Source organism: Pristis pectinata, chromosome 29, assembly GCF_009764475.1.
Source record: "Pristis pectinata isolate sPriPec2 chromosome 29, sPriPec2.1.pri, whole genome shotgun sequence".
Classification (NCBI taxonomy): domain Eukaryota; kingdom Metazoa; phylum Chordata; class Chondrichthyes; order Rhinopristiformes; family Pristidae; genus Pristis; species Pristis pectinata.
Genome location: NC_067433.1, coordinates 20,019,624 through 20,047,386, shown reverse-complemented (window position 1 = coordinate 20,047,386; position 27,763 = coordinate 20,019,624). Strand labels below are relative to the sequence as shown.

Below are 27,763 nucleotides of genomic sequence, written 5' to 3'. Positions count from 1 at the left end.
TGTCCATATCCAGTCTCTGCAACTATAATTTTTAGTCAGGGATAATAATCATAAGCATGAACCCTGGAAGATTATTTTCCCTTAATCCATGGTCTTGGGGCCAGTTAGACTGGCATCTACTGCCACCCAGACTGGAATGTTAACATTGAGCATAGAACAGCACAGGACAGGCCCTTCGGCCCACGATGTTGTGCTGAACTAATTAAACGCATGATTTCTAATTAATCTAATCCCTCTTCCCTGCACATTGATCCTATCCCTCCATTCTCTGCATATTCATGTGCCTAAGGGTCTCTTAAACACTCCCATGCTATCTGCCTCCACCACCACCCCTGGCAGTGCATTCCAGGCCCCAACCACTCTCTGTGTAAAATACTTGCCCTGCACATCTCCTTTGTACTTTCCCCCCCTCACCTTAAATACATGCCCTCTAGTATTAGACATTTCAATCCTGGAAAAAAGATACCGGCTGTCTACTCTATCTATGTCTCACATAATTTTATAAACCTATCAGGTCTCCCCTCAGCCTCCACCACTCTAGAGAAAACAGCCCCAGCTTGTCCAACATCTCCTCATACTACCTGTCCTCCAAACGAGGTAGCACCCTGGTAAACCTCCTCTGCACCCTCTCCATAGCCTCCATATCCTTCCTATAAGGTTAACCACCAGGTTGGATCAGCGGTAAGAAAAGCGAATGCTATGTTGGCATTCATTTCGAGAGGTATAACGTATAAAAGTAAGGATGTGTTGATAAGGCTCTATGGGGCACTGGTGAGACCTCATTTGGAATACTGTGTGCAGTTTTGGGCCCCATATCTTAGGAAGGACGTACCGCTGTTGGAGAAGGTTCAGAGAAGATTTACGAGGATGATTCCCTGAATGAAAGGGCTTACATACAATGAGTGATTGTCAGCTCATGGACTGTACTCATTGGAGTACAGAAGAATGAGAGGGGACCTCATTGAAACATTTCGAATGTTGAAAGAACTGGACAGAGTAGATGTGGCTAAGCTGTTTTCCTTGGTGGGTGAGTCCAGGACTAGAGGGCACAGTATTAGAATTAGAGGGTACCCATTTAGAACAGAAATGGGAAGAAATTTCTTTAGCCAGAGGGTCGTGGATTTATGGAATTCGTTGCCCCATACAGCCCAATCATTGGGGGCATTTAAGGAGGAGATTGATAGGTATCTAATTAGTCAAGGTATCAAGGGATATAGGGAAAAGGCTGGGAATTGGGGCTAGACAGGAATAGTTTAGCTCATGGTGAGGTAGCAGAGCAGACTCGATGGGCCAAATGGCCTACTTCTGCTCCTTTGTCTTGTGATCTTGTGATAACGAGGTGACCAGAATTGAACGTAATAATCTACATGTGGCCTAACCAGAGTTTTACAAAGTTGTAACATTGAACTCAATGCCTTGACTAATGAAGGCAAGCACGCCATATGCCTTCTTTACCACCCTATCAACCCATGCGGCCATGTACCTGGACCCCAAGACACCTCTGTTCATCCATGCTGTGAAGGATCCTGCCATTAACTGTGTACTCTCCCTTTATGTTGGATCTCCCAAAGTGCAGCACCTCACACCTGCCTGGATTAAACTCCATCTGCCACTTCTCTGCCCATATCCACAACTGATTTGTATCCGCTGTATCCTTTGGCAGTCTTCTATACAATCCACAACGCCACCAATCTTGGTGTCACCAGCCCTGCCACATCTCAGCACAGCCTCTGCACAATCGGGGTTTGAAGCAGTTACAGCTGTGAAGCTGGGTTCTTTGGTCCTGTGTATTAATGCAAAATGTCTGTGTGTTAAACGGACTACGTGCTATTTAAGTGTGTTCCGGTCAGTCTCACTTGTCATAAGGTAGGTCGGTGATCAGTTCCATGTGCACACTCCCTATCCTCACACACCACCTCGCCCCAACAATCAGTGACTGCTCTCTGGAATCGGAATATTTCAGCAACCAGCCATCTGCTGCAGGAACTCAGCGGGTCAGGCAGCATCAGTCCTGATGAAGGGTCTCGACCCGAAACGCCAGCGATCCCCTGCCCCACGCCAGTTCCTCCACCAGTTTGTTTGTTTCCCAACCTCTGGCGTCTCCATTTCACTGCACTGACCCTGAAGCGTCTGAGACCCCGTCCCCGTTTCTGCTTGTGCTGAGGTTACTGACACGTCCCGAGATGCTGTGACGGGGATGGGACCGGCGACGTCCTCGGCGGACACAACTTTCTGTGCGCCCACGGGCGGCACCAGAGCAGTCATCGCCCGGTGGAGTGAGGCTTTGTGCTCGCTCTCTGCACCGCGGCACTGAACCGTTCCCCACAACCGCACCGGGGGTTGTCCCGCGGCCTGACGGCGGATACCCGAGGGCTGCAATCATTGTGCCGAGCTGTCCGTCTGCAGCCGCCTCCCCTGGCGGCTTCCCCCTGGGCTGTTTCAGGCGAGGGGGCGTGGAGGGCGAAGACGGAGCGCCTGCCGCTCGGCTCTGCGGCACTTGGCCTTGGGCTGGGGAGGAAGAGGAAGACTGTCGGCTCCTTCGGCGTTTATTTTAAGCAGCGTTGGGGACAGACAGCGGGGAGCCGGCGGGCCTCGCACCGTGTTCCCTGGGGTTTAACCCCGGCAGTGTTGACGGCGGAGCGCAGGGGACCCGGCGCTGCTCTGGGGGAGACGGGAGACCACCGTTCCCCATCACCGGCTGTGTGTGGAGATCAGCACCCAGGACCATTGATGCACCCCTTCCAGTGGTGTAACGGTGAGGACATTTCACTGCCCCGTTGTCCCGTTGACGTCGCTGGCTGCGGCTGAGGTCTGTGCGTTGTGTTCCGTGGTCTTCTTGGTAAAACAAAAAAAAAAGGAAGGGATGCAGGCACAGAACAATGAGGATAGTTCTCGCTCGCAGCGCCCGGCAGCGGGCAGACAGGCTTTGTCTCGGTCGCCACAGCGCAGGCTGCTGCTCCCCGCCTCAGGAAAGCGGCCCCGGGGCGGTGGGGAGCTCAGACTACCTGATAAGTAGATCATTTGAGGTTTGAAGTCTTGAAAGAACGAAAGAGGAACGGGCGGTGCGGGGGTCGGTGTGTGAGGGTTGGGGGGGAGCCGGGCACAAAGATTGCAGAGCGGCAGAGATAAAGCGACAACATTTGTAAAAATGTTTGATGTGCAAAGTACATATTCTCCCTTAAAGCATATAGCGAGTGTGTGAGCGGCCTATCGACAGTAAAGGTGCAGATGAAACAATATAACCGAGGGCACTTGACTGGATTGGATCCCAGAAGTAGATTCAGAGCACCGGTATAAACCTCAGTGTGGTGAAAACATCACTCCTTAAGCAATGCAGAAATGGATCTGCATAGATTCCACCTGACAGATGTAGGCTCGTTGGCCCAACAGGTCTCAGTGTTCAGGCCTGACGCAGATCTCTTTTTTTTTCTATCTGCGTTTATCAAATCCCTTTCCCTCATATAAATATCAAGGCTCCAATAAAATGCCTCGGTGCAATCTCCTTGAACTACTCTAAGTGGCAGGGAGATCCACATTGTCATCACTGGGTAATGAAATTTGACCTAACATCTTTGTTTGTCCTTTTAGTGACAACCTTCTAGGTATGCCCCCTTGTTCCTGAGACAGGCACTTGCAGTTGGTTTCTACCACTTGTCAACCCCCTTTGGAGAGATTGGTCACCTTTTAGTACAGAGACAGAAGCCCAGACCCGGTCAATTTTCCCTGATAGCTGCATTCACTTAAATCTGGTAACCTTGGCCATCTTCTCCATAACCGATTTTTTTCCTTATTAGCAAGGACACCAGAACACACAACACAGCAAAATGTGATGGAATCCTGGAAATATATGGAACAGAATAAAGCTGTCCGTCCCACATGTCCACACTGGCCAATGAAGACCTATTTCCACTGAACCACTTTCTGGCTCCCTGTCTGTGGATTACAGCACATCAAGTGCTCATCCTGGGATCTGTGATGAAGTTTCTGCCCACACCAATCTTGCAGGCTGAGTTGCAGATCCCCAGCACTTTGGCTGAACGCATTTTTCCTCAACTCTCCTCCAAACCTTACAGTTACCTAGGTCTTCATCAACACCCAAAGATGCTGGAGGAACTCAGCAGGTCAGGGAGCATCTATGGAGGACAGTACTTTTTTGCACCTTGGGTTATGACCCCTCTGGTAAGGGTGATGGATCCTTCCTGTTCTCCTTATTAAAGCCTCATAATTTTATAAACCTTGATTATAAGCTTCCTTAGCTTCCTTTGGTCCAACGAAAACATCCCCAGCCTTGCCAATGTTTATAATTGACATACTCAAGCTCTGGTAATATACATTTTCTCCTACTCGCTCTAACATTACACTAATTGTGGCCTAAAAATTAGAGTTTTGTGCAGTTCTTGCATGACCTTCCTTCTATTACTTTCTGCACCTTCTTTACCACCTTATCCACCTGCCCTGCTACATTTAGGGATCTGTAGACATGCATCATGGTACTTAGCCAAAGCTCATTACAGGGTGAGCTTTACCTTCAGGTGACGGAATTCTGTTCTAGAAAACCCTTATGCTGTCTATACATCCTGATTTTATTAAATTGTTTTGTTAACATTTCAGTATTTACAAATCTCTTTGCTCATCTACTTTTTAATTTTAATCTTCCACTCCTTTTGTTACCATATTGACAGTCACTTTCATGCATCTGTTTGCAAGCCAGGTTGCATCTCAATGCAGTTTGGGGCACTTCTCCAATGTATTAATTATACCAACTAATTTACTAACTCAATACAATCTGTGCCAAAAGAATCGAAACTAATAATCAGGAAGGCTGGACTTTGAATTAATACGTAATAATTTATTGGATTGCACATTCATACAGCATCTTAATGCAGAAAAATATCCCAAGGAATCTCACAAGTGCATCATCAAACAAAGTGTGAGTCACCCTTCAACATGATAGTAAGGACTGACGATAAAGACCAAGTCCAAAGAAGCAGCTTGAAAGGTCACATTAAAGGAGGAGAGGGAGGCAGAAAAGTTTAGGGAAGGAATTCCAAAGCTCTCTGTCGGAAGGCAATGCCACCAAAAATGAGACAATTTAAAAAGTCCAGTTTAGCACGAGGCCAGAATTGGAGATGCGTATTTATCTCGTAATGTTGTCACATTGGATGAGATCACAGAAATAGACAAGGAGGAATAGAACAAGGATGAGAATTTTAACTGTCTGATCACATAGCTGCTTCTCAAAGACACAGGATGTTCCGGGATCTTAGACGGTATCAGCTATACCCCTCAAAGTTCCCAGATTATTACAACCAAAGCCTAACCTCATGCCCTCATGAATCAGCTCTTCTCTCCTACTCTGTACAATATTGTTAATTTCGTACAACTGGGCTGTTGATCATTTACTTTGGTATGTTATTACATAAATGCCACACTCCCTGTACGGTTGGTTTGTCTCTGCTATAGTGGAAGTGAAATAACAACAGTTATTCTGTATTAGAAAGAAATCGTTGAGGGTGTGATTCTTGCTGTGGTGGAATAGCCTTTAACTAACCAATCCTAGGCTCATGCGTGAGTAATGCAATGGGTTAGGCGCAGAGGGCAGCGAGCAGCAGCTTCTTTAGGACTAAATTTGCAATGGGATATCAGTTAGATAATAGGAAAGGGAAGTGAAAGCCTTCTTACAGATGTGCTGTGTTAGTCATTAACACCTTTGTTTTCTCCCACTTTTTAGGATGTTTCTGTGGTTTGGGGTTGATTTACTCGAATAAATCGTGCACAATGCCTCCAATAACCTTCCAGGATCTTCCGTTAAATATCTACATGGTGATATTCGGCACCGGAATCTTTGTCTTTGTACTGAGTCTGATATTCTGCTGTTATTTTATCAGGTAACCCCTAGCCAGCTGTCAGGTGTCTGTCCAGTCTTCCTATATCATGTATTACTATGCTAATGAAGGTGTGTTGTGTTTGTGCCAATCCACAGTGGTGTCAACATTACACTTTACCATAGTTACACTCAGCAATGTAGCACAGGCTGGTCTCTGAAGAACACACTGACTGCACCAGTGTCAGTCAGCCACTGTTCAGGAAAGCCACCCTGAGACTGCCGAATTGGAAGGTGTTATATTATGGGTCATGCCCACTGTTCAAGATGTCTTGCAGTATTCACTGTTGGCTGGGTTTGAACTTAAGATCCCAGCGGTATGAAACCATTGTCCTACCTCTTTGACTGCTGCCAAATTCTTCATTGCTTCCCCTGTCAGACTTCCATTTGCTCACACTGTAGGAGTCTGTGGTTTTCTCAAGCATCATCTATGCACACTCTTAATGGCTCTGACTGCTTCTGAAAGTGTCACTGACCCCATGAGGTTAGATAACAATGCAGCTCCCCAAGGCAGGTGATATTTATATCTAGAAGGCAAAAATACTTAGCACTTGGATGGGCAGGAAACCACCATTGTGTTTACAAGGGCCGTACTGACACTGCTGTTAACTGGCTGAGTGCTGTGTGGAACCTGGAAGAGGCATCATGCCAAACTATGATTTGAATTACTTCCCTTGCAGGTCTTTCCTGCACTGTCTCCATAGGAGTCCCTGGTATTCTTGGTCATTATCTATGCACGCTCTTAATGGCTGGGGTACTCTCACTGCTTCTGAGAGTGGTATTCTGACCCCGTGAGGTTAAGCAACAATGCAGCTCCCCAAGGCAGGTGATATTTATATCTAGAAGGCAGAAACACTCAGCACTTGGATGGGCAGGAAACCACCATTGTGTTTACAAGGGCTGTGCTGACAGCTGCTGTAAACTGGCTGAGTACTGTGTGGAACCTGGCGAAGGCAGCGTGCATATGATGGGGACAGGAAAGCATCACTTTTCCACCACGTATTGCTCTTGTAAGTTTATTCAGTGATCCAAAAGCCCACATTCACAGTGCTTGTTCGGGAACACAGACTGAGTCCCAAATGTAGATGCCCCTGCCAACATATTCCAGAGTGTTTTGCATCAATTAAATCAGGGAGGACAGGTTGATAAAGCTTCAGACTTGGGAAAATGGTGTTGCATTCTAACTTATGTAAAGTAGGTACTTAAATCCCAGCAGACATGGGCCAAAGGGCCTGTACTGTTCTATGTTCTAGTAACTAAAAGATAATTTCAATAAGTTGTAAGATATTAACCATGGCTGGGAGCCAGCAATCTTTTCCCATGTCTGAAACTTGTGGGGTCAAATCCCATGCCAGAGAGTTGATCATAAATTGAAGCCAACCCTTTAGTGCAGTACTGGCATAAGGGATGGAACGACTTCAGAGAAATATCCTGAGTGTCCAGGCTGATACTTATCCCTCAACAAACACAATTGACATTGATCATTGGGCCACTCATCTCATTGTCTTTCAAGGGAGTTTGCTGCAGTGCATATTACCTGCCGTGTTTCCTACACGACACCAATGATTACACTTCAAAAAAAAATACTAGGTTGACTGTACATTTTGGAGAGTCACATACTTATGAAAATTACAATATATTAGAATTTTATGGGAACGAACTTGCTTTGACATTCCAGATAGAAAAATCACATGCTTGCCATATAATGTCTTGATGTGCCAAAAACTTCCACCTTTATGTCCAGTAAGCAGCCTTTACTCTCAAAAAGATTTCGTAGATGTTGGATACCAAGCCTTTAGTTTTGAGTACCATAGAAAACCTGGAATGTAGAGGGATTCTGATCAAAATGTTCAAATCAGATGTGTTTTCATAAGTAGGTGATTTCCAGCGGTGCTTAGTTAGTACTCAGAGATTGACTGTCACCAAAAGAAGAACATTTTTATTCATATGGTTGTTGAAGATGGAAGTCCTATCAGAAAAAGTGCTGGAAGTAGAATCCAAAGTAGTTTTTGAAATGTGGATAACGGGAGAGAGAATATTGAAGAAATGTGGGAAAGGTCCGGTAACAGGGAATTGATTTCAGAGAGATGGCCTAGACAGGATCTGAATGGTCTCCCATTCTCACAATTCACTGCCTACCCAGCAACGGCTCACACTGACATAGTGCCTTTAATTTAAATTTCTTGGGTGCCTCACAGGAGCACATGCAAAATTTGACACCAATCCAGACAAGGAAATATTGGGGCATTTAGCTAAAATCCTGGGCAAGTAAGTATCAAACAGTCTGAAGGGGCAGAGTTTTAGGCAGGGAATTTTGGAGAGTTTGGGCAGCTGAGGGCACAGTTGCCAGCAATGGAGTGATTAAACTAGTGATGCCCAAGAGACTGGAGCTGGAGGAACAGGGACCTTAAAGACTTGTAGGGCTGAAGGAAGTTACAGAAGTGGAGAGATTTTGACTCCATATTTTTCTCACTTCTCTGAAAGCAGAGGTTTGGTCCTGGTATCTATAACAAATTAGTTAAACCTGTGTGTGTACAAGATAGGAACAGAAGTGGGTGCAGATGAGGGCCTGCAAAAATCAGTGAGAGTGTTCCAAGTCAGATACTGGGTCAGGCACCAGGATCAACAATCATTCATAGAATCTCACAAATTACACCCAGCCATTTAGTACTCTGCTGCCGATCCTGCTGCAGCTTGGGAAAGTACAGCTCAATGCACAAGAACATGAGAAAATAGGAGCAGGAGTAGGCCACCAGGTCCCTGAAGCCTGCCCGGCTATTCAATATGATCATGGCTGGCCTTAACCCTCTTCCATGCCAGTCCGCCGTAACCCTCAATTCCTCGATCTTTTAAATATTTATCTGTCTCCACCTTAAGTATATTTAATGATCCAGTCCCCATCACTCTCGGGGACAAAGAATTCCAGAGATCCAGTACGCTCTGAGAGAAGAAATTTCTACGCACCTCGGTTTTACAAGTGGGCCCTTATTTTGTAGGCATAATGCCACCATTACCTGGATCTTGCATAACCAGTTGTTTCCAACCTGTTTCTTTTTTTCTCGGATCGTTGTGCTTCCTGTCTAGCCTGGGAACGTGATGTACAGGCTCGTCAAGGAAGTCAACTTCCTGAGACAAACAATTGGGCTAAAGGCAGTGGGCTGCTATCAAATATTCAGGGCTATTTTTGGCTCCCTTGGCAGAAGGTTGTAAAGGGTTTATTTTGCACTTATAAGTAAATTGATGCCTGTAAAATAAATTAAAATGGTGTTTGTAAGTGCATGGAGATAACTTCAGCATCTTCACACACATGTGGGTAAAGTGCAGGTAAAACTGTAAGTGGAGAACAGTGGAGAGCAGAGACGTCGGAGGTGGAGGTTGTCTGGATTGTCCATTTAATTGCACTTTCCCCAAATAGAAGAGTGGTAATGTGCTGTTTGCCTCTAAGATTTAAGGTGCCTTGACTGTGCCACAATCTAATTTTTATAGCGCTGAAGGTCTCCCCATTGTGGAATCTTGACTGATTGGAAGTTTGCTTAACTGCTGCAGGATTTCAGGTCAAATTATTTACATCACAGCATAAAGGTGGAGGTTGCTGTGAGGATGGAGACCTCCCACCATCTGGTTTATCAAGAAGGTGGTTGAAGTGTTTTACTAGAACATCAGGCAAAGGAATAAATGAAAAGGGAATTCTTTGTGGGGGTAAGAGGCAAAAGCAGAGGCATGAAACTAATTTGAAACTCCTTTAGAGATCAGACACAGTGAGTCAAATAGCCTCCACCTGTGCTTTGATTCCGTGGGGCTGAGAAACTCACAGAGCACAGCTGCTGTGGCCTGGGGAGTACGTGTCAATGCAAAAATAGACTATCCAGTACCAAAGTAAGTTTGGTAAACAGCACTTTGCAGGATTGTTCTGCACTTAGCATGTCGACTCCTTCAGCCAGTGTTTGAGTTGTCTATAGTACGAATGAGAAACAGAATGTCACAATGAATATTCAACCAGCACGTACCCTCTTATACCCCCATTACCAATGCACTTGATGGTGTCCCTCCCCAGGATCAGTAAAGCTTCTTCCTCAAAGTGTTTGGAGGCTCTGTTCTCATTCTACCAAAGTGACTTCAAACTTCCACTTTGCCACATTGAGTGCCGTAGGTTTTATGCTGAACCCGTCATTCATGCTTTTTTTTAAAAATTCCAAACAAACCTATTCCAGTTTGCCCTTGGCTCTCTCCACCGAAATCCTTCTACCGTTTTCCCAAGTCCTGTTCAGCCCAGGCTCACTGACCTATGTTAATTTCCCAGTACCTGAAATTTAAAATGCTCACCCCTTGTTCAAAACCTTTGTGGTCTTGTAACATTTGCCCCATAACTTCACCTCAAATATTCCATTTTGCTAACTCTGGCTTCTTGTCCATCATCCTCACCTTTTGCCCCCAACACACTCTCAGCAGCCCAGTTACACATTCTGCAATTAAATTCTTCAGTCTCTCTGCCTCCTCATGTCCCTCCCTCCCTTTTAAACCCACCTATTTGACCAAGCCTTTTGGCCACCCATCCTTTTTGTTTTACATGAAATGTCATTTAACGTTTCCTGTGTTAAAGACATACGGTAAATGTGTGTTGCTTCTACTGTTGCCATGTCTGCAGGCTGTCGCTGGACGTGTTTTCTTCTAATGGGAAGATCAAAATGTGAGAATTAGTGTTGGGTACCATGGAGTTCAGTAACTTTAGGCTGATCTAAATACTGAGATGAGGAATGACTGCAGGGAGAATTAGATTCACTACGAGGTTTTCAGAAGGTGAATGCATGTTTAGGTGATGAGTCATTGAAGTACTTCATGGCAGTGTGAGAAAGAGGTCAATTTGAACATCCTTGTGTGCCTGAATCCCCTTAGCTTCCTTGCTGTGATAAAGTCATTAACCTTTTTGCTGCACTTAATGCAGTGTTCAAGATCACTGCACTGGCACTGACTGCCCTGACCGCCTCCTGCCTTGAACCCTGATTGGTATTCTTTGAGGCTATCTTTGTCCCTACCCCAGAAAGTGCATTCCTGTCCCTCACGTCCCACAGCACTACTTACACATTGGGATTTGCAGCTCTGGGGTCCTGCAGTCTGTCAAAAATAGATTGCTATGTGTCTCTTTAGGATACTATTTTCCACCCTGACAAAAGGGACGTATGTCCAATGGTTGAATATTTGGAAATATTGCTGTAAGGAATTTGTCATTTGGCCAAATGCACTGTGGAGGATGCAGAATTCTGTGTTTCTGAATGTCACATAACCCTTTAACTCTAAAGCACACTAACCTGCTTTGAATGTTGTTTGAAATCTGTGCACACAGAAACAACTTAACTCAAAGTGTAAAACTGAATTGTTGCAAAATTGATGATTTCAGCTTTTTGTGATTTAACCATCTGTCTGTTTCCTTTCAGTAAACTCCGACACCAAGCACAGAATGAGAGATATGGATACAAAGAGGTAAAATGAATGGGATCCAACCTTGGGGTGCAGGCTCCAAACTGTAACCAAATTTGCTGATTACACTGCAGCTTTACTGCCCCAGGACTCAGATCCAGTTGAGGTGCTCCGTGTATATTGTTGCCTGAAGGACGACTGCCCCGGAGTAAAGATCCAAGGCAATGGGGCTGATGCCCTCCCACAGCAGCCATTCCCTTCAAATGAGCTGTTCTATTTCAGTATCACTGGCAAATAGTGAAACTTAGACACCACCCTTCCTAAGCACTGGTCAGGGAAGACCAGAAAGGAAGATTGGTGGGGGAAAGAGCCGCTGAGAGTGAGGCGGCATTAATGGAGTACATTTCCTCCATTAATAATCATAGGGTGTAGGTACAGAGTCTGGCGCACGAGGTGCGCGGCAGGGTGTAGGTACAGAGTCTGGCGCACTCTGTGATTCCAGCATTTTCCCCACCGCTGACGTTAGGTTAACAGGTCGGTGGTTTGCTGATTCCGGTCTCCCTCCTTCCTAAGACTTTCAAACTTTTAAAAAATTTTTTATTTACAGCGTGATAACAGGCCCTTCCTGCCCAACAAGTCCGCGCCGCCCTTTTTTTTAAACCCATATTAACCTACCCATACGTCTTTAGAACGTGGGAGGAAACCGGAGCGCCCGGAGGAAACCGGAGCGCCCGGAGGAAACCGGAGCGCCCGGAGGAAACCCACGCAGACACAGGAGAATGTACAAATTCCTTACAGACAGCGACGGGAATCGAACCCCGATCGCTGGCGCTGTAATAGCGTCGCGCTAACCACTACGGTACCGTGCCGCCCCAAAATGATGGGATCATATTCACCACGCTACAACCCAAAGGAAAAATTCCAGAATCTGTAGATCTTTGAAAGGTATCCACTATCTCCAAGTCTGGGTTATAGATCCATGGGATATACTGTATCCGCTGTTAAACTGACCATTTTCCATTATTGGTTGTTTTTTTTTAACCAATATTGTCTCATTTAGTTCTTCATTCTTTCGAGACTCTTGGTTCTCCATTATACCTGGCAGGTGTTCTGTGACTTCCATGAAGAGCGACATTGAGTACTTATTTAATTCTTCTTCAGTTTCCTTATTCCTTGTATGAGTGCTCCTGACTCTATCTGTGGGGCCTTTTTACATACTATAACGGTCTGTCTTAATGCTTTTCTCTAGTTCACTCTTGTACTCTTGATTTTTATTATCAATTTCTTAGTCCTCCTTTGCTCAGTTCTAAAATGCTCAGTCCTTAGGCCCACCGCTCATTCTGGTAATTTTATTAGCCTCTTCCTTAGAGTTAATACCATTCTTTTGTCAGCCACGGATGAGATATCTTTCCTTTTGGGTTTTTTTCTGCCTTGGTTTGTAACTGGGGATTTCTGTAGACTTGTATTTGGGAATGTGCAGACAATTACAGACAGTTGCAATTGCTACATTTAAGAGGTATTCGGATAAGTACATGAAGGGGAGGGTTATGGGCTGAACATGGGCCTAGCTGGGAGGATGCTGAGGTTGGCATGGACCAGTTGGGCCAAAGGGCCTGTTTCCGTGCTGTATTACTCTCTTGACTCTCTGAGATAACTGGAACTGTACCAATATCTGTAGTCTGGTAACTCAATCCCTAAATGCCTGTGGCTTGTCACCAAATGTGTCGATGTCTGTAGGCTGGTATCCGGCAATGTGTTGATGTCTACAACCTGCTCTCTGGGAGACCATTCTGACTGACCAGTAAACATGTTTCTCTCTCTCTCCAGGTTATAACAAGGGGAGATGCAAAAAAGTTAAATTTACACGGGGTAAGTCATTATCATTGTTATTGTAAAGCTATGAGATTTATGCCAATTTTCTGGAACAGAAGAAAAGTGTTTTATTTTAATCAGAGTATTCTGAATTCAGTCATGTTTGGTTGACGGTGAGGTGGAACCTCATTGTAGAAGGTGAAATGAAAGTTGCAATAAGGACTTCTATTTGTCTTTCTTCTGCAGCACACATGTGCCGTTTGCTTAGAGGATTTCAAGATTAAAGAAGAATTGGGAGTGTTACCATGTCAACATGCTTTCCACAGGAAGTGAGTATTCTTTGAGTCAAACTGTTGTTGTACTTGTCCCAGAGCATGCTTGTGGTCAGCTTTAAAACACTGTGGCTGCACAGAAGCAGTTACCACCGGAAACAGCTATTCACAGTATGCAACAGCAGTGACGTGGGAATGCGACATCGGTTTTCTCCAAGACAGTGTCCTCATCAGCAGTTATCATGATTCAGAGTTAATTAGTCCAGTAAGTTTCCATTGTGAGCAGAAGCTTGTACTGACAACTGAACGCTGAGATATGGAAATGCCTTGGTGTTCAGTGATTACTGTGTTTCTGTCTGTGCAGTGTTAGACTATCTGCAGCCAGTGTTTCACTCAACACAGTGTCAGGGTGTTTGTTCTCAGTCTTACTGTGTACATTGAAAGTGCTGTCAGTGTTTCTCTGCAGTGCTACACTGCCTGTTCTGTGCAGTGTTTCCTTCTGTAGTCTTTCCGTTCTGTGCTCACCCACCACCCTCTGTGTAACTTGTCCCGCACATCTCATTTGAACCTACCCCCTCTCACCTTAAATACTTGCCCCCTAGTATTAGACATTTTGACCCTGGGAAAAATATACCGGCTGTCTACCTTATCAATGCCTCTCATAATCTTATAAACTTCCATCGGGTCTCCCCTCAGCCTCTGCCGCTGCAGAGAAAACAACCCAAGTTTGTCTAAACTCTCCTCGTAGCACGTACCCTCCAATCCAGGCTATGATGCTCTCAGCATCCTGGATGATCCCAAGTACGTCCCAACTCCAGCTCAAGTTCTTTCACACGGTCAGCCAGGAGCAGCAGCTGGGCGCACCTCTTACAGGTGAAGTCATCAGGGACATTGGCAGTCTCCCTGATCTCCCACATCCTGCAGGAGGAGCTTGGCACTGCCTGAACTGCCATTCCAGCTACTCTAATAGGGAGAGTAATTCGAAGGAAAACTTTACCTGCACCTACCTGCTGAGCCTCCTCTCACCGAAGCCTCTTGGATCACAGCCTCAGTACCTATACTCAATCACGGCCCTTACACCTCAAACACAGCCACTCCCAAAAATGGCCGCTCCACTAGAGCGTGCCTCCCTTATACACCTGAAAAACAACTTTTAAAATGTTGCTGACTCCCCCACTCCCCCCCCCCCCCCCCCCCCCCCCCCCCGCTGCTCAGGCTGCTGAGAGCGGAAACACGAGTCCTTACCTGAAAAACAACGTTTTAAAAAAAACACAAAACATTGTACACAGATATTTGTTTTGTACAATGTCACATCAACTCTTCTGCATATAACTGCACTTCAAAAGTACATCATTGGTTATAAAGTGCTTTGGAAGAAACAGGTACAAAAGGCGATAAAGAAATGCAAGTCTTTCGGTACTGTTACCAAATGTTTCTCCTCATGTAGCATTGAACTGAATTCATTCTTTCACTCAGTATGCTGCTGTCGTGCCTCAACTTGTATTTCCCTTACAGCGTTACATACCTGTGCTCTCGTTTCACTCTTTGCAATGACACACTAGCTGTGCTCAAGTATTTGAGTTTATACAATGGCACACTGCCTATACAGTTTCAGCTGTACAGTGTCACTGCCTTTAGTTGTGTTTTAACTCTATTCAGTGGCATGTTGCCTGTACCCAGGGATCTGTGATGTACAATAGCACGCTGCCTTTACGCAGTGTTTCGTACTGTACAGCGCTGCACCCTCTCCATTCTCTCAGTTTCTGATGATGTGACCTCCCGCACTAGTGCTTCTAGTCTGTCATCCTTTATCCCCCAGTGCAGGCTTCCCTCCGCTGCAGTTGACAGAACCCCGCATCATGTCTATTTCATTTCTGGACTTCTGCTCTCGCCCTTTCTTCCTCTCCCAGAACCAGGATAAGGTTCATATTTTCCTCACTTTCCTCCCACCAATCTTCACGACATCTGATACCTCTGGGATGCCATACATAGTGCCCCGCTCCTTCCCTTTCAATGTTCCAAAGGGACTGTTCTCTTCAGGACAATCCAGTTCACTCTTAGATCCCCGCTATAAGCCGCTCTCTTTCCCAAGATACCTTCCCGTACAGTTGCAGGTGACGCGATACCAGGTGTCCCCAGCTGCTCCCTTTCCAAGGCCCCAGATACCCTTTCCTTGGAAAAACAGCAATTTCCTTACACCTTATAGTGGTTTCCCCTTCACTGGGAGACCAAAGCAGACTGTGTGACTGCCGTTCAGGACACCTCTATCCTCTTTGCAAGAATAACCACGTTACCAGTCGCTCCCACTCTGACCTGTGTTCTCAACCTCCTCTGCTCATAGAGTCAGAGGGTTGTACACCACGGAAATAGCTTTTAGGCCCATTGTGTCAGTGCTGAGCGTCAGGTGCACATTTACAATAATCCTACATTAATTCCATCTTATTCTCTTCACATTCCCTTCAACTCCTCCCAGATCCCACCACTCCACCTACTCATGGCTTCCATGAGCCTTTCACCCCCCAACCTCTGAGCCCTTCCACCTTCGACTCTTCATCCCTGATTTGAACACTCCACATGTTGGGCCTGGTCTCTCGAGCTCTGGAACTCCCTCCCCAGCCTCTCCACCTCTCTCTCTGCTTTAAGGTGTTCCTCACATGGTTCCTCTGTCAATGGGTCTTTGTACGGTAGCATTCAAGCAACACACACCACTGAGCTGCTAGACAAAGGGAGAAGTGGGGAGTGATCTAATAGGAACCTGAGGGGCAACTTTTTCATGCAGAGGGTGGTCAGTATGTGGAATGAACTGCCAGAGGAAGTGGTTGAGGCAGGTACATTAACAATATTTAAAAGACATTTAGACAGGTACATGGATAGGAAAGGTTGAGAGGGATATGGGCCAAACAGGGGTGAATGGGATTAGTTTACATGGGAATCTTGGATGGCATGGACCAGTTGGGCTGAAGGGCCTGTTTCCGTGCTGTATGACTCTGACACTATGACTAGGGGCATTTTACAGTGGCCAATTAATCTACCAACCTCGATTTCCAAAATATCTAAAAATCTGTTGATCTCTTTCCTGAGTATACTCAGTGACTGAGCATCCACAGTACTCTTGGGAAGTGAATCCCAAAGATCCCCTCCCTGCTGGGTGAAGAAATACTTTTCTCATCTCTGTCCTCAGTGGAGATGATGACCTCTGTTTCAGGACACCCCAGGTACAGAAGCACCAACTCTGCGTGTATCCTGTCAAGCTCCTTGGGAAGGGATTTGAACCTTCCCCAATTATACTCTCATGTTCACAAAGTCAAAGTGCATGGAAACAGGACCCCGCCTCACCGAGTCCACACCCACCACCAAATACTCATTTATACACTCAACCTATGCTAATCCATTTTATTCATCCCCATGTTCCCATCAACTCCCTCCCAGATTCTACCACTCGTAGCCCCTCAGGGCAATTTAAGTGCCATTTAATCTACCTGAACTGGAGGGGGAACCAATATCCTGGCAGGGAGATTTGCTAGTAATATTCAGGAGGGTTTAACCTACTCTGGCAGGGATGGGACCCAAAGTAGTGGTGTAGAGCAAGTTGAAGCAAATGTAGGAGTTAAAGAGAGCAAGTCCACTGGGAAAGCCAGGCAGTCTTAATAGACTAAACTGCATTTATTTTAATCTAAGAAGCCTGACAGGTGAGGCAGATGGACTCAGGGCATGGATAGGTACGTGGGGCTGGGAGATTATAGCTATTTCAGAAATGTGGTTGAGGGAGGGGCAGGACTGGCAGCTAGATATCCCTAGCAGACAAGGTAAAGGAGAATCTTAAAAGATTCTGCAGTGTGGTCATCTATTGGAATGGGCAAGGTCTTAAAAGAATACTCCTCATCTGTATTTACCGTGGAGAAGGACACAGAAGCTGGTGAGTTCAGGAAAGAGAACACTGTCATCCTGAAACATGTCAACATTACGAAAGGGGAGGTGTTGGCAGTCTTGAGGCGCTTTAAGGTGGATAAGTCCCCGGGGCCTGACCAAGTGTATCCCAGGATGTTGTGGGAAGCAAGGGAAGAAATGGCTGGGGCCATGGTAGAGATTTTTCCCTCTTTGTTAGCCACCAGTGAGGTATCAGAAGACTGAGCATGGCTGATGTTGTGCCTTCATCTAAGAAAGGCTGTTAGGACAAGTCAGGAAACTACAGGCCAGTGAGCCTAACATCAGTGGTGGAAAAATTGTTCAAGGGGATTCTGAGAGACAGGATTTACTTGTATTTGGGGATAGTTAGTGTGGCTTTGTGCATGGGAAATCATGTCTCATGAATTTGATTGAGTTATTTGGAAGAGGTGATCAAAAGGGTTGACAAAGGCAGGGCGGTGAATGTTGGCTACATGTACTTGGCAAGACCTTTAACAAGGTCCTGCATGGTAGGCCGGTCCAGAAGGTTAGAACACATGGATCCAAGATGAACTAACCAATTGGATACAAAGCAACACGCACAGAAAGCTGTAGATACTCAGCAGGTCAGGCAGCATCTATGGAGGGAAATGGGCAGTTGATGTTTCAGGTTGAGACCTCTCATCTGGACTGAAAGATGGAGGGGAGATGTTCAGTCTGAAAAGGTGGAGGGGAGGAGTGGAGCAAGAGCTGGCAGGCGATGGGTGGATCCAGGTGAGGAGGGGGGGATAGGGAGTTGGGGGAGGGGAGAGTGGAGAGTGGGAATAGCACCAGAAGCCGGGAGATGATAGGTGGAAGTGACAAGGGGCTGAAGAAGACAGAGTCTAATAGGAGAGCAAGGTGGAGCATTAAATAAAGGGAGTGAGGTGGGGAGGGCAGAGGGGAACAGTGGGGCGAAGGGGACCCAGTGGGAGGAGTGTGTGGAGGAGGGGAACGAGACAGGGTGATGGGGGCTGGGGTGGATCAGGAGCAGAGAGAGAAGGGACAGAACGGAATACACAAGTGGCTTACACCACAGAGAGCGTGTGGTGGACACTTGCTTTTCAGATCAGAGGCCTGTGACCAGTGATGTGCCACAGGGATCGGTGCCGGGTCCCCCGTTTGTCACACCTATTAATGATTTGGATGAGAATATAGCTGGTATGGTTAGTAAGTCTGCAGATGACGGCAAAGTCGGTGGTGTGGTGGACAGTGAAGAAGGTCGTCTGAGGTTACAACGGGATCCAGATCAACAGGGAAAGTGGGCAGAGGAACGGCAGATGGAGTTTAACTCCGGTGGCTGAGAAGTGTTGCATTTTGGGAAGTTAAACCAGGGGTGAACTTACACAGTGAATGGCAGGGCCCTGGGGAGTGTTGTTGAACACAGAGACTTTAGGGTACAAGTACATAGCTCCCTGAAAGTGGTGACACAGGTAGACAGGGTGATGAAGAAGGTGTATGGCATGCTTGTCTTCGACAGACAGGACGCTGAGTACAAGAGTTGGGTCGTCATAATACATTTGTACAAAACATTGATTAGACCACACTTGGAGTATTGTGTGCAATTCTGGTCGCCGTGGAAGGACGTGATTAAGCTGGAGAGGGTGCAGAAAAGATTCACTAGGATGTTGCCTGAACTGGAAGGTTTGGATTATGAGGAGGGACTGGATAAACTAGGTCTGTTTTCCCTGGAGCGAAGGTGGCTGAGGGCTGACCTTGTAGAGGGGCATATACAATCATGAGGGGCAGAGATAGGGTAGATATTACAATTATTTTCCCAGTGCGGAGGAGTCTAAAATGAAAGGGAATTGGTATAAGGTCGGAGGGGAAAGATTTAAAGAGGATCTGAAGGCCAAGTTTTTCACACAGAGGGTTGTGGCTGTACGGAACAGGCTGCCAGAGAGAGTGGTAGGGGCGGGTACAAATACTATGTTTAAAGGACACTTGGACAGGTGCATGGGTAGGAAAGGTTAGAGGGATATGAGCCAAATGCAGGCAAATGGGACTGGCTTAGAGAAGCATCTTGGTCAGCATGAGTGAGTTGGGCCAAAGGGCCTGTTTCCGTGCTGGATAACTACCACTCTGTGATTACCAACCTGCACATTTTTTTGGAATGTGGGAGAAAACTGGAGCACGCAGGGGAAACCCAAGCGGTCGCAGAAGGGTGTAAACGCCGTACAGACAGTAGTGGAGGCGGCCTCATTAGTTTCACCACGGTGCCACCCGTAAGTTCTAGACTTGAAATCATAACCCTGACTGCCTCTGTGGAAATTCAGCCTGATTTTCTGAGCATTTCTAGATATTTTATTTTCAGCATCTGCAGTATTTTGTTTATGCCCTGCCTGAATATGGTATTTCATACTGTACAAAGGCACGCTACCTGTGCAGTATTTTGTGCCGTACAGTGCCTCCAGGCCTGTTTCACACTGTACACTGCCGAACTGCCCGTATGTGGTGTTTCACACTGTACACTGCCGAACTGCCCGTATGTGGTGTTTCACACTGTATGCTGCCGAACTGCCTGTATGTGGTGTTTCACGCTGCACACCGGTTAGCGTAACGCTATTACAGCACCAGAGACCCAGGTTCAATTCCAGCCACCATCTGTAAGGAGTTTGTACGTTCTCCCCGCATCTGCGTGGGTTTCCTCCGGGTGCTCCGGTTTCCTCCCACATTCCAGAGACATAGGGATTAGGAACTTGTGGGCATGCTATGTTGGCACCAGAAGCGTGATGACACTTGCGGGCTGCCCCCAACACATTCTCAGTAATGCAAAAAGACATATTTCACTGTGTGTTTCGATGTACATGTGACTAATAAGGAAATCTTGTATCTTATCTTGTATGTGGTGTTTCACACTGGACACTGCTGAACTGCACGGTAGCGTAGCAGTTAGTGTAACGCTATTATAGCGCCAGCGACCGGGTTCAATTCCAGCTGCTGTCTGTGTGGAGTTTGTACGTTCTCCCTGTGTCTGCGTGGGCTTCCTCCGGGTGCTCCGGTTTCCTCCCACATTCCAGAGACGTACGGGTTAGGAGCTGTGGGCGTGCTATGTTGGCGCCGGAAGAGTGGTGACATTTGCGGGCTGCCCCCAGCACATTCTCAGTAATGCAAAAAGACACATTTTACTGTGTGTTTCGATGTACATTGACTAATAAATAAATATCTTGTATATGTTGTGTTTTGCATTATGCAGTGTTACACTGCCTGTTCTTGGTTTCTGACGCTCTGTGACCTTCTGCAGGTGTTTGGTGAAATGGCTGGAAATCCGCTGTGTCTGTCCAATGTGCAACAAACCTATCACTGGAGCACCAGAGCAGCAGCAAGCACTCGGCACTCTCCTGGATGAACTTGTTTGATCAGTGTTCGCATTGGAACGGACAACAGAATATTCAAGAATTGAGAGAGCTTTCTAACTTTTTTTTTGTTATTTGACTTTTGATTGGAACATTAGAGTGTGAGAGGATCTGAGCCACAGCACATGCTGCAGTACTCTGGACGGAGTGAAACCAGGCACTGGAGTAACCGGGAAATCTCCAAAAAAAACCTTGTATAACTTCTGCTGAGGAATGGAACACTTCCAGCCTTTCAGTTTCTGACTAAGCTTCTTAATCACGAGCACAGGCAACCTCATGGTGAGTTGCTGATCCACACAAGCCAAAAGGCCTCAGCTCTGATTCCCGCATTGTGCTGGCTCTACTGATCACAACTGATGCAATAGTTGGAGAAGCTGCAACTAGGCAACACCCTGGGTGGAGAGGGTCCCCATCCCCATTCTGATCACTGCTCAAGTTGCTCCCACAGAGATGTGTGTGTGTGTGGACAGGAGCTGGCTTGGAGCTGATGCTTTCCACAAATGGGTATTTACACACACACCAGCTGGATAAGGCACAGGTGGGAACAGACTGACGGAGATCAATGTGGTGCTTCACTGGCACGGCACAAGGATCACACAACACTTCACATACACAATGCGGAGACCTGACAGTGCTTCCTGCACCTTGCTGTATACATTGCAGGGCATCTTATGCTGATTCATTCACCTCACAGGGTGCAGGGAACACGCTGTGCTTCTTTCACCTCAGATTCATCCTGTGCAACTGGAATGAGCAGCAACGTGTACAAGTTTTGTCCATGAGGGGCTGGAGTGAAACCTGTTTACTATCATTTGTTCAATGTGATTTTATTTCATAATTGGCAGAGTTAATGATTTAGAATGTTTATTATAGAAATGCATGTGTAAACATTACTAAACAATTAACCATCATCAACCGCCTGATGATCTCTCCCTGACAGCTTCAAATAGGTCAATATATCCCTTTCAGGCACAAAGTGAAAGGTCTCAGTCAGAGCGATGGTGAGATCAGCTGTGCAAGAGGTGGCTGGAAGTGTATCCCTGAGCTCAGGGTTAGGGCACGTTGGTAGAATAGAACAGAGTTCACCCTGCAGTTACCTGCCGAGCTGGTCTTCACGTGGGCTCTCCCGCTACTGTGCTGTACATTACGTGTCTTTTTGTTACTGACTGGCACGACTGTTTTGTACATATTTTAAATAAATGCTTTGAATCCATTCCTTTTACGACGGATTTTCTTTCATTGTAAAATATTTTTTAATAAATATTTGCTCTGAGTGTACCTTTACTGTATGCTCTTAGTGTATTTTGGAATGGGTTTACAAATGTGCATTGTGCAGAGCAGGATTATGCTGAGGTGATTTTATTGTTTATTAGTTTTTCAGGATCTGGGTGTCATTAGCTTGGCCGGCATTTACTCCCCCTCCCCTCCCCTCCCCTCCCCATTGGTACTAAGGTGGTGATGAGCCACAGCTTTGAAGATACACCCACAGGGCGGTTGGGCAGGGAGTTTCAGCATTTACACTCGGCAACAGTGAAGAACCAGCAATAGATTGCCAAGTCAGGATGGAGTACAGCTTGGAGAGGTACCTGTGGGGAGTGGTGTTCCCTGGTATCTGCTGCCTCTGTTCCTGGTGGTAGAGGCTGTGGGTTTAGGAGTCACTATCGGAGTAGCCTCGGCAAATAAGTAGTGCATTTTGTAAATGGTACAGATTGTATCGGCGGCACACAGTGGCCGCAGGGAATGAATGTTAATGATGGATGGGGTAGTTATTAAATAAGCTGCTTTGACCAGGGTGCTGTCAAGCTGCTTGAAAGTTGGAAGAGTTGCACTCATCCAGGTGAGTGGAGAGTATTACATAACATCCCTGACGTGCCTTGGAGATGGTGGAAAGGGTTGGGTGTCAGAAGGTGAGTCACTCACCGCAAGATTCCCAACTTCTGATCTGCTCTTGTAACTGCAATGTTTGTGTAAACTGGTCCAGTTGAGTTTCTGATCAGGCGTCCAGCCAACCCCCAGGATGTTGATGGTGAGGGATTCAACTCAATGTCAAGGATAAGTGGTCAGACTCTCTTGGAGATGGACAGGGTCTGGCACAAATATTATTTATCGAGCCATATCTGAATGGTGCCCAGATCTTGCTGCATGCAGCTCTGGACTTGTTCACTTGTTGCAGAGTTGAAAATGGAATCCAACATGGTGCAGTCATGAGTTAACAGCCCCATTTCTGACCTTACAATAGAAAGGCCTTTGATGAAGCAGATGAAGATGGCTGGGTCTAGGAATCTTCCCTGAAGGACTCCTGCAGTGGTGTCCTGGGGCTGGGATGATTTGGCCTCCAACAACCACAACTGTTTTTCTGTGGGTGAGATATGTCTCCACCTTTGGCGTGTTTTTCCTTTGATGTCCACTGAGTTCATTTACCAAGACTCCTTGATGCCCCCACTCAGTCAATCCTTCCCGGATTTCAAGGGAATCACTCTTGCCTCACCTCTGGTCCATATTTGAACCAAGACTGTAATAAGATCTGGAGCTTTGTGATCCTGGCAAAACCCAAACTGGACATGGGTAAGTGATTACTGGTGGATATTTGATAGTGCTGTTGAAGACATTTACAATTATTTTGCTGATGTTTGACAGCCTTCTGATTGGGTGGTAATTAGCCAGATTGGATTTTGTAGCGTAAGGTCATGGCTGTCATGGGACCGTGACAACACTGGCCCCTCTGGCTGGGATGACACCATTGAGCACATGGCCGAAAGTGACACCACTGTCAATCAAGGTTTGGCTCCACCCCACTAGGTAAACACCTTTGTCCTTGCTGGACCACTCGGACTGGTCTGTGCGAGCACCTTTGTCCTGGGCACATCTACCACTGGTCCGTTTAAACACCTTTGTCCTGCTGGACCATCCAGGCCCCAGCAGCATAAAGTGCCGCATGTTTGGTTTTCTATCTTTTTTCTGTCTCTGAGGATGTTGAGGTGAGCTGTGCACTACTTCAGGGCAGTTAGTTAAGGACTCCCGAGACCAAAGAGCCAACGTTTGTCCAGAATCAGTGTGTCCAAACATTGTATTGTTTATTCCTTGACCACTTGTACCCAGTTATTGTGTGTGTGTGTGTGCGCGCGTGCGCACACCTCACCCCCTGTTGTGATTTCCCTCCACATTCGCGATCTCCTGCTTGAGAGTGTGTGATGAGCATCTGTTCCCATTCATTCTGTCCCCGCGTTTGTCTTTGTTAATAAACCATTTTTAAATTACAAAGACTGTGTCCAAACCTTTATCTTTAAGATACCAAAAGAACCTTTCTCACAACATTTGGCGCTGCGAGCAGGGTCTTGAGGGTATTGGCTGGACACAGGCGTGGGTGGGATGTTCTAGAACAAGGGGAAGAAAGGAAGTGTAGGCACTGAGGAGAGGATCCCAGGATGGACAGATGAGAGTGAGGGATTTGGGAGCTTGGCCAGCATGCTGGCAGACCACGGTAAAGCCAGTGGACTGGGCCGAGCAGTTAGATCCACGTGGTGAAAAACTGGGACACCATGTGGTGGCCCTCCTCCAGCCGTCAGGGTTCCCCAGTGCCAAGGGGAGCCGAAGGGGGGCCCTCTGGCTCCTGGCCTCTCTCCTGAGGCGCCAGGTCGAGATTACTGGCCAGTTGCAGGATACCTGCCTGCAGAGGGAAAGAGAGATAGAGACCCTCCAGCAACGATGTTGCACGCTGCAAGAGGCAGCCCAACGGCTCAGACCCGGGCCAATGACCTCAAGGTCTGGGGTACCGAGGTCGCCTGCCGGCTGATCCAGGCACAGCAGGCACAAGCTGCCCGCAGGGCTGGCTGGCAGCCAGATCCATTTAAAATCCGAGCCCTAGTCCGGCGTGGTGATGGGCTGGACGTGTGGCTGGGAGATGGGGATATATGGCTGGATAAGGACAATGAGGGGGCACTCGACGCGAAGGGGCTCCCTCGCGCCCACCCTCCCCTCACCAACCCGAACCCCTGCATGCTCGACCCGTCACCATGTGGTTCCAGGTCCACCACAGAGGGGAGGGGAGTCAGGATGAGGCCCCTACAGGAGGAAGTGGCCGTGGTCCCTCCGAGACTATGGAGACCCGGAATTTCTCCATCAAGGAGCTAATGCAGCTGGTGGACCGGTACCGCCAGCGTCCGGGCGAGCACCTGGCTACATGGCTGCTTGGACTGTGGGATGAGGGGGCCCCCCAACGTGAGCCTCTCTCACCAGGAAGCGAGCGCCCTAGGGAGCTTGTCTGACCAACAGAGCATTAACAATGCCCTGCGGGCGCCACATGGAGGGATTGGGAACAACACTACCCTGTGGAATCGGGTAGTGACCGCAGTGAGGGTCCGGTACCCTACCCTCCTCGAATGGGACTTATATGGGCGACCACAGTGGAGCACGGTCAGTGAGGGCACCGGGGTCGTCAGGGAATGGGCGCTGGTGACCGACATCTATGAGAGGCCCGGCGATCGCAGGTTGTTAGAAAACACCAGGGTGACTAGAACGCTAACGGGATACCTGGTCACCACCGCGTGCCCTGATTTGAGGCCAGTGGTTCTGCCCCTCATGGGACTGGCTAATGGGAAGACCGTGCGGGACGCCATCACCCTCCTGGAAGGGCTAGAGTTCTTGCAGTGGGGGAAGCCCACCCAGGTCCGTAGGGCAAAGATGGAAGGCTGGAGACACAACCCCCTGTTTTGCGCGCAAACGGCTATTCTTGGACCCGCTGCGCGCAGGGGTGGACCGTGCCAGCATAGATGGGATCCCGACCTCCGCCATTTATGTGCTCTGGAAAGAGCAGTGCGGGGGGACATCTGGCCAGGGGAAAACCCATAACCACCCTGGGATCAAGCCTGACACAGGGGGCGCCCCCAACTTCCAGGCCACACGGGCTGCCCCCGACGACACTGTCTCTGCCCCTCCCCTACTCGAAGCAGTCCCTCCTGCCCTCAAAGCTGAGCTCCGGGACCTGCTGAGACAGGAACTAGCCCATCTCCGCATGCAGGAACCTTCACCCACGGGGTGGCAGACCCCTACCCCCCTCCCATAGGACGAAGGCCAGGGGTCCCGGCGCATTTGTTCCATCGCCCTCTCCTGTCCGGGAGACCTGAGGCCACATATACCCGTCGCTGTACATTGGGGAAGGGGGAACATACAGAGGTGGATGGCACTCATTGACACGGGTACCCAACACACCATCATCTTGGGTAACCCCACCACATGGACGGGGGCACAGATGCAGATAGAGGGGTTGGGGGGTTCCCTCTTGCCCACAAGAGAGGTCACAGTCCGCATGGCCATTGGGAACCAACCCCCTCGACCCGTAACAGTGTTGATAGCAAACTCTCCTGAGTGCATCCTAGGGATCAATGTCTTAAAGGGACTGTCTCTCCATACTAACCGGGGCAAGTTTATGTTCAGGGTCGCACGGGTTACGGCCGTGGTTGGGGCAGCCAAATGTGAACCAGTTGTTGTTCACCCTCCCTCCAAGGTTGGCTGTAGCCAACAGTACAGAGTGCCAGGGGGATGCCGAGATATCACTGAGGCTACTGCAGGGCGCCCGGACAAGCCTTGGCATGCAGTGGTAGATTTAGATATTCATAGCCCCGCTATCTGCATGGCTTAATCCCTGGTAAAACAGTCACGTTCTTATGGGGACCCTAACAACAGGCCGCTTTTGAAGCAGCAAAGCGAGCTGTGGAACAAGCACTGCCGCTTGCTCCCCGTCAGGCAGGTGTCCCTTTTGAACTGCAGGTCTCGGTCAGTGAGACAGTCGCCGAATGGAGCCTCTGGCAGAAGATCCAAGGGCGCAGAGCTGCTTATGAATTCGCCAGCACCTCCAATCAATCAGACTGTGGGACTTGCGTCTGAACCCCCGCACACGCTGGTGAAGCTCTACCACTAACACAGATTCCCCTGGATGCTCTTCGAATGAACTGTTTTCATGGACTTTCTTTTCTCTTTTGCGCCTGTCGGGTTCGGTATTTCGGTTTGGGAGGGGGGCCGGACGGCAGTTCCCCACCACTGCAGCACAGTCTTTCCAGAGATTCCCGATGGAGTGGGTGTTTCAGGAGCTGGTATTTCCCTTCCTACAATTTGACCTCCACCCAAGTCCCGACCCTCAGAGCCATCCCACAGACGCTGAGTCCACTATGAGCACAGTTCCACTTTTTCAGTTGGTCATAGTGAGTGTGAGCGAAACTGGTATCCAAGCGCCTCTGTGCCCACTGCCGATGGTGCCGTTAAGCTGGGGGCTCCCTGCACTTTGAACGGGAACCTCTGGATTTGTGGCTACCGTGCCTACCGGTGGCTCCCCATGAGCTGGTACAGCTGCTGCTTTCCTGTGTTCGTGGTGCCCTATATCCACGCTCTCGATGAACTTGGGGAGCACCCGGCATGCAGTGGCCACAGGGACAGGAGGGCCATAGCGGAGGCGGGGAGCTTCTGGATGATAGCCTTCCCCACGTATGGCACAGCCCGACTGTCCTGTAAGGTCATACAAATGACCAGCGTGCTCCAGACGCTGGCTGACGAAACGAGTACGGCAGCAGAGCTGGCTGCCGTCAGGCTGGTAGCCCTGCAGAATCGGATAGCCCTGGATTACCTACTTGCTGCGGACGGTGGTACGTGTGCAGTGATTAGTAAGGAGTACTGCACTTTTATCCCTGATGAATCCAGCAACACCACCAGCCTGGCTGCTCACGATAGGGACTCGGTGGCCAAAATTCAAAAAGTGAGGGACCAGCTCCTCCAACACGACACCTCATGGGGAAACAGGTGGCTGTTTGGGTCACTGGGGGGATAGTGGGCACCTCTCACCCACTGGGCCACCGCTCCCGTTCTAGTTGTTATAGTTTTTCGCCCTCGTTTCAGTTGTTATAGTTTTTGTATTCTGTGCTGTGCTTGTCAAGTTATTAGAGCCACTTCTGCCTTCCATTAGTGCTGCACCTTGAAGTATATTTCTTAGCTTAGTTCTGGTTATTCCCTTGATTGGTGAGTGGTGTAGCTTTCTGGGGGTGGAATGTAGTGTCAAAGGTCATGGCTGTCATGGGACCGTGACAACACTGGCCCCTCTGGCTGGGATGACA

General features: G+C 47.9%; 1 protein-coding gene across 1 annotated transcript; it reads left to right on the top strand.

Moving 5' to 3' along the window:
• Positions 1–1,691: 1,691 nt before the first annotated feature.
• On the top strand, positions 1,692–21,945 carry rnf122 (ring finger protein 122). Its single transcript, XM_052040973.1, has 6 exons — positions 1,692–2,755; positions 5,732–5,888; positions 11,317–11,362; positions 13,127–13,168; positions 13,358–13,440; positions 20,552–21,945. The coding sequence occupies exons 1-6, from the start codon at positions 2,731–2,733 to the stop codon at positions 20,664–20,666; spliced, it is 468 nt and encodes a 155-aa protein (XP_051896933.1). The 5' UTR covers positions 1,692–2,730; the 3' UTR covers positions 20,667–21,945.
• Positions 21,946–27,763: the final 5,818 nt, after the last annotated feature.

Excerpts from the sequence above, each read along its gene's own strand:
- rnf122 (XM_052040973.1), top strand. The coding sequence starts at position 2,731 with ATGCACCCCTTCCAGTGGTGTAACG. Across the intron at positions 5,889-11,316 it reads TTCTGCTGTTATTTTATCAG|TAAACTCCGACACCAAGCAC; the intron begins GTAACCCCTAGC and ends GTTTCCTTTCAG. Across the intron at positions 13,169-13,357 it reads AAAAGTTAAATTTACACGGG|CACACATGTGCCGTTTGCTT; the intron begins GTAAGTCATTAT and ends TTTCTTCTGCAG.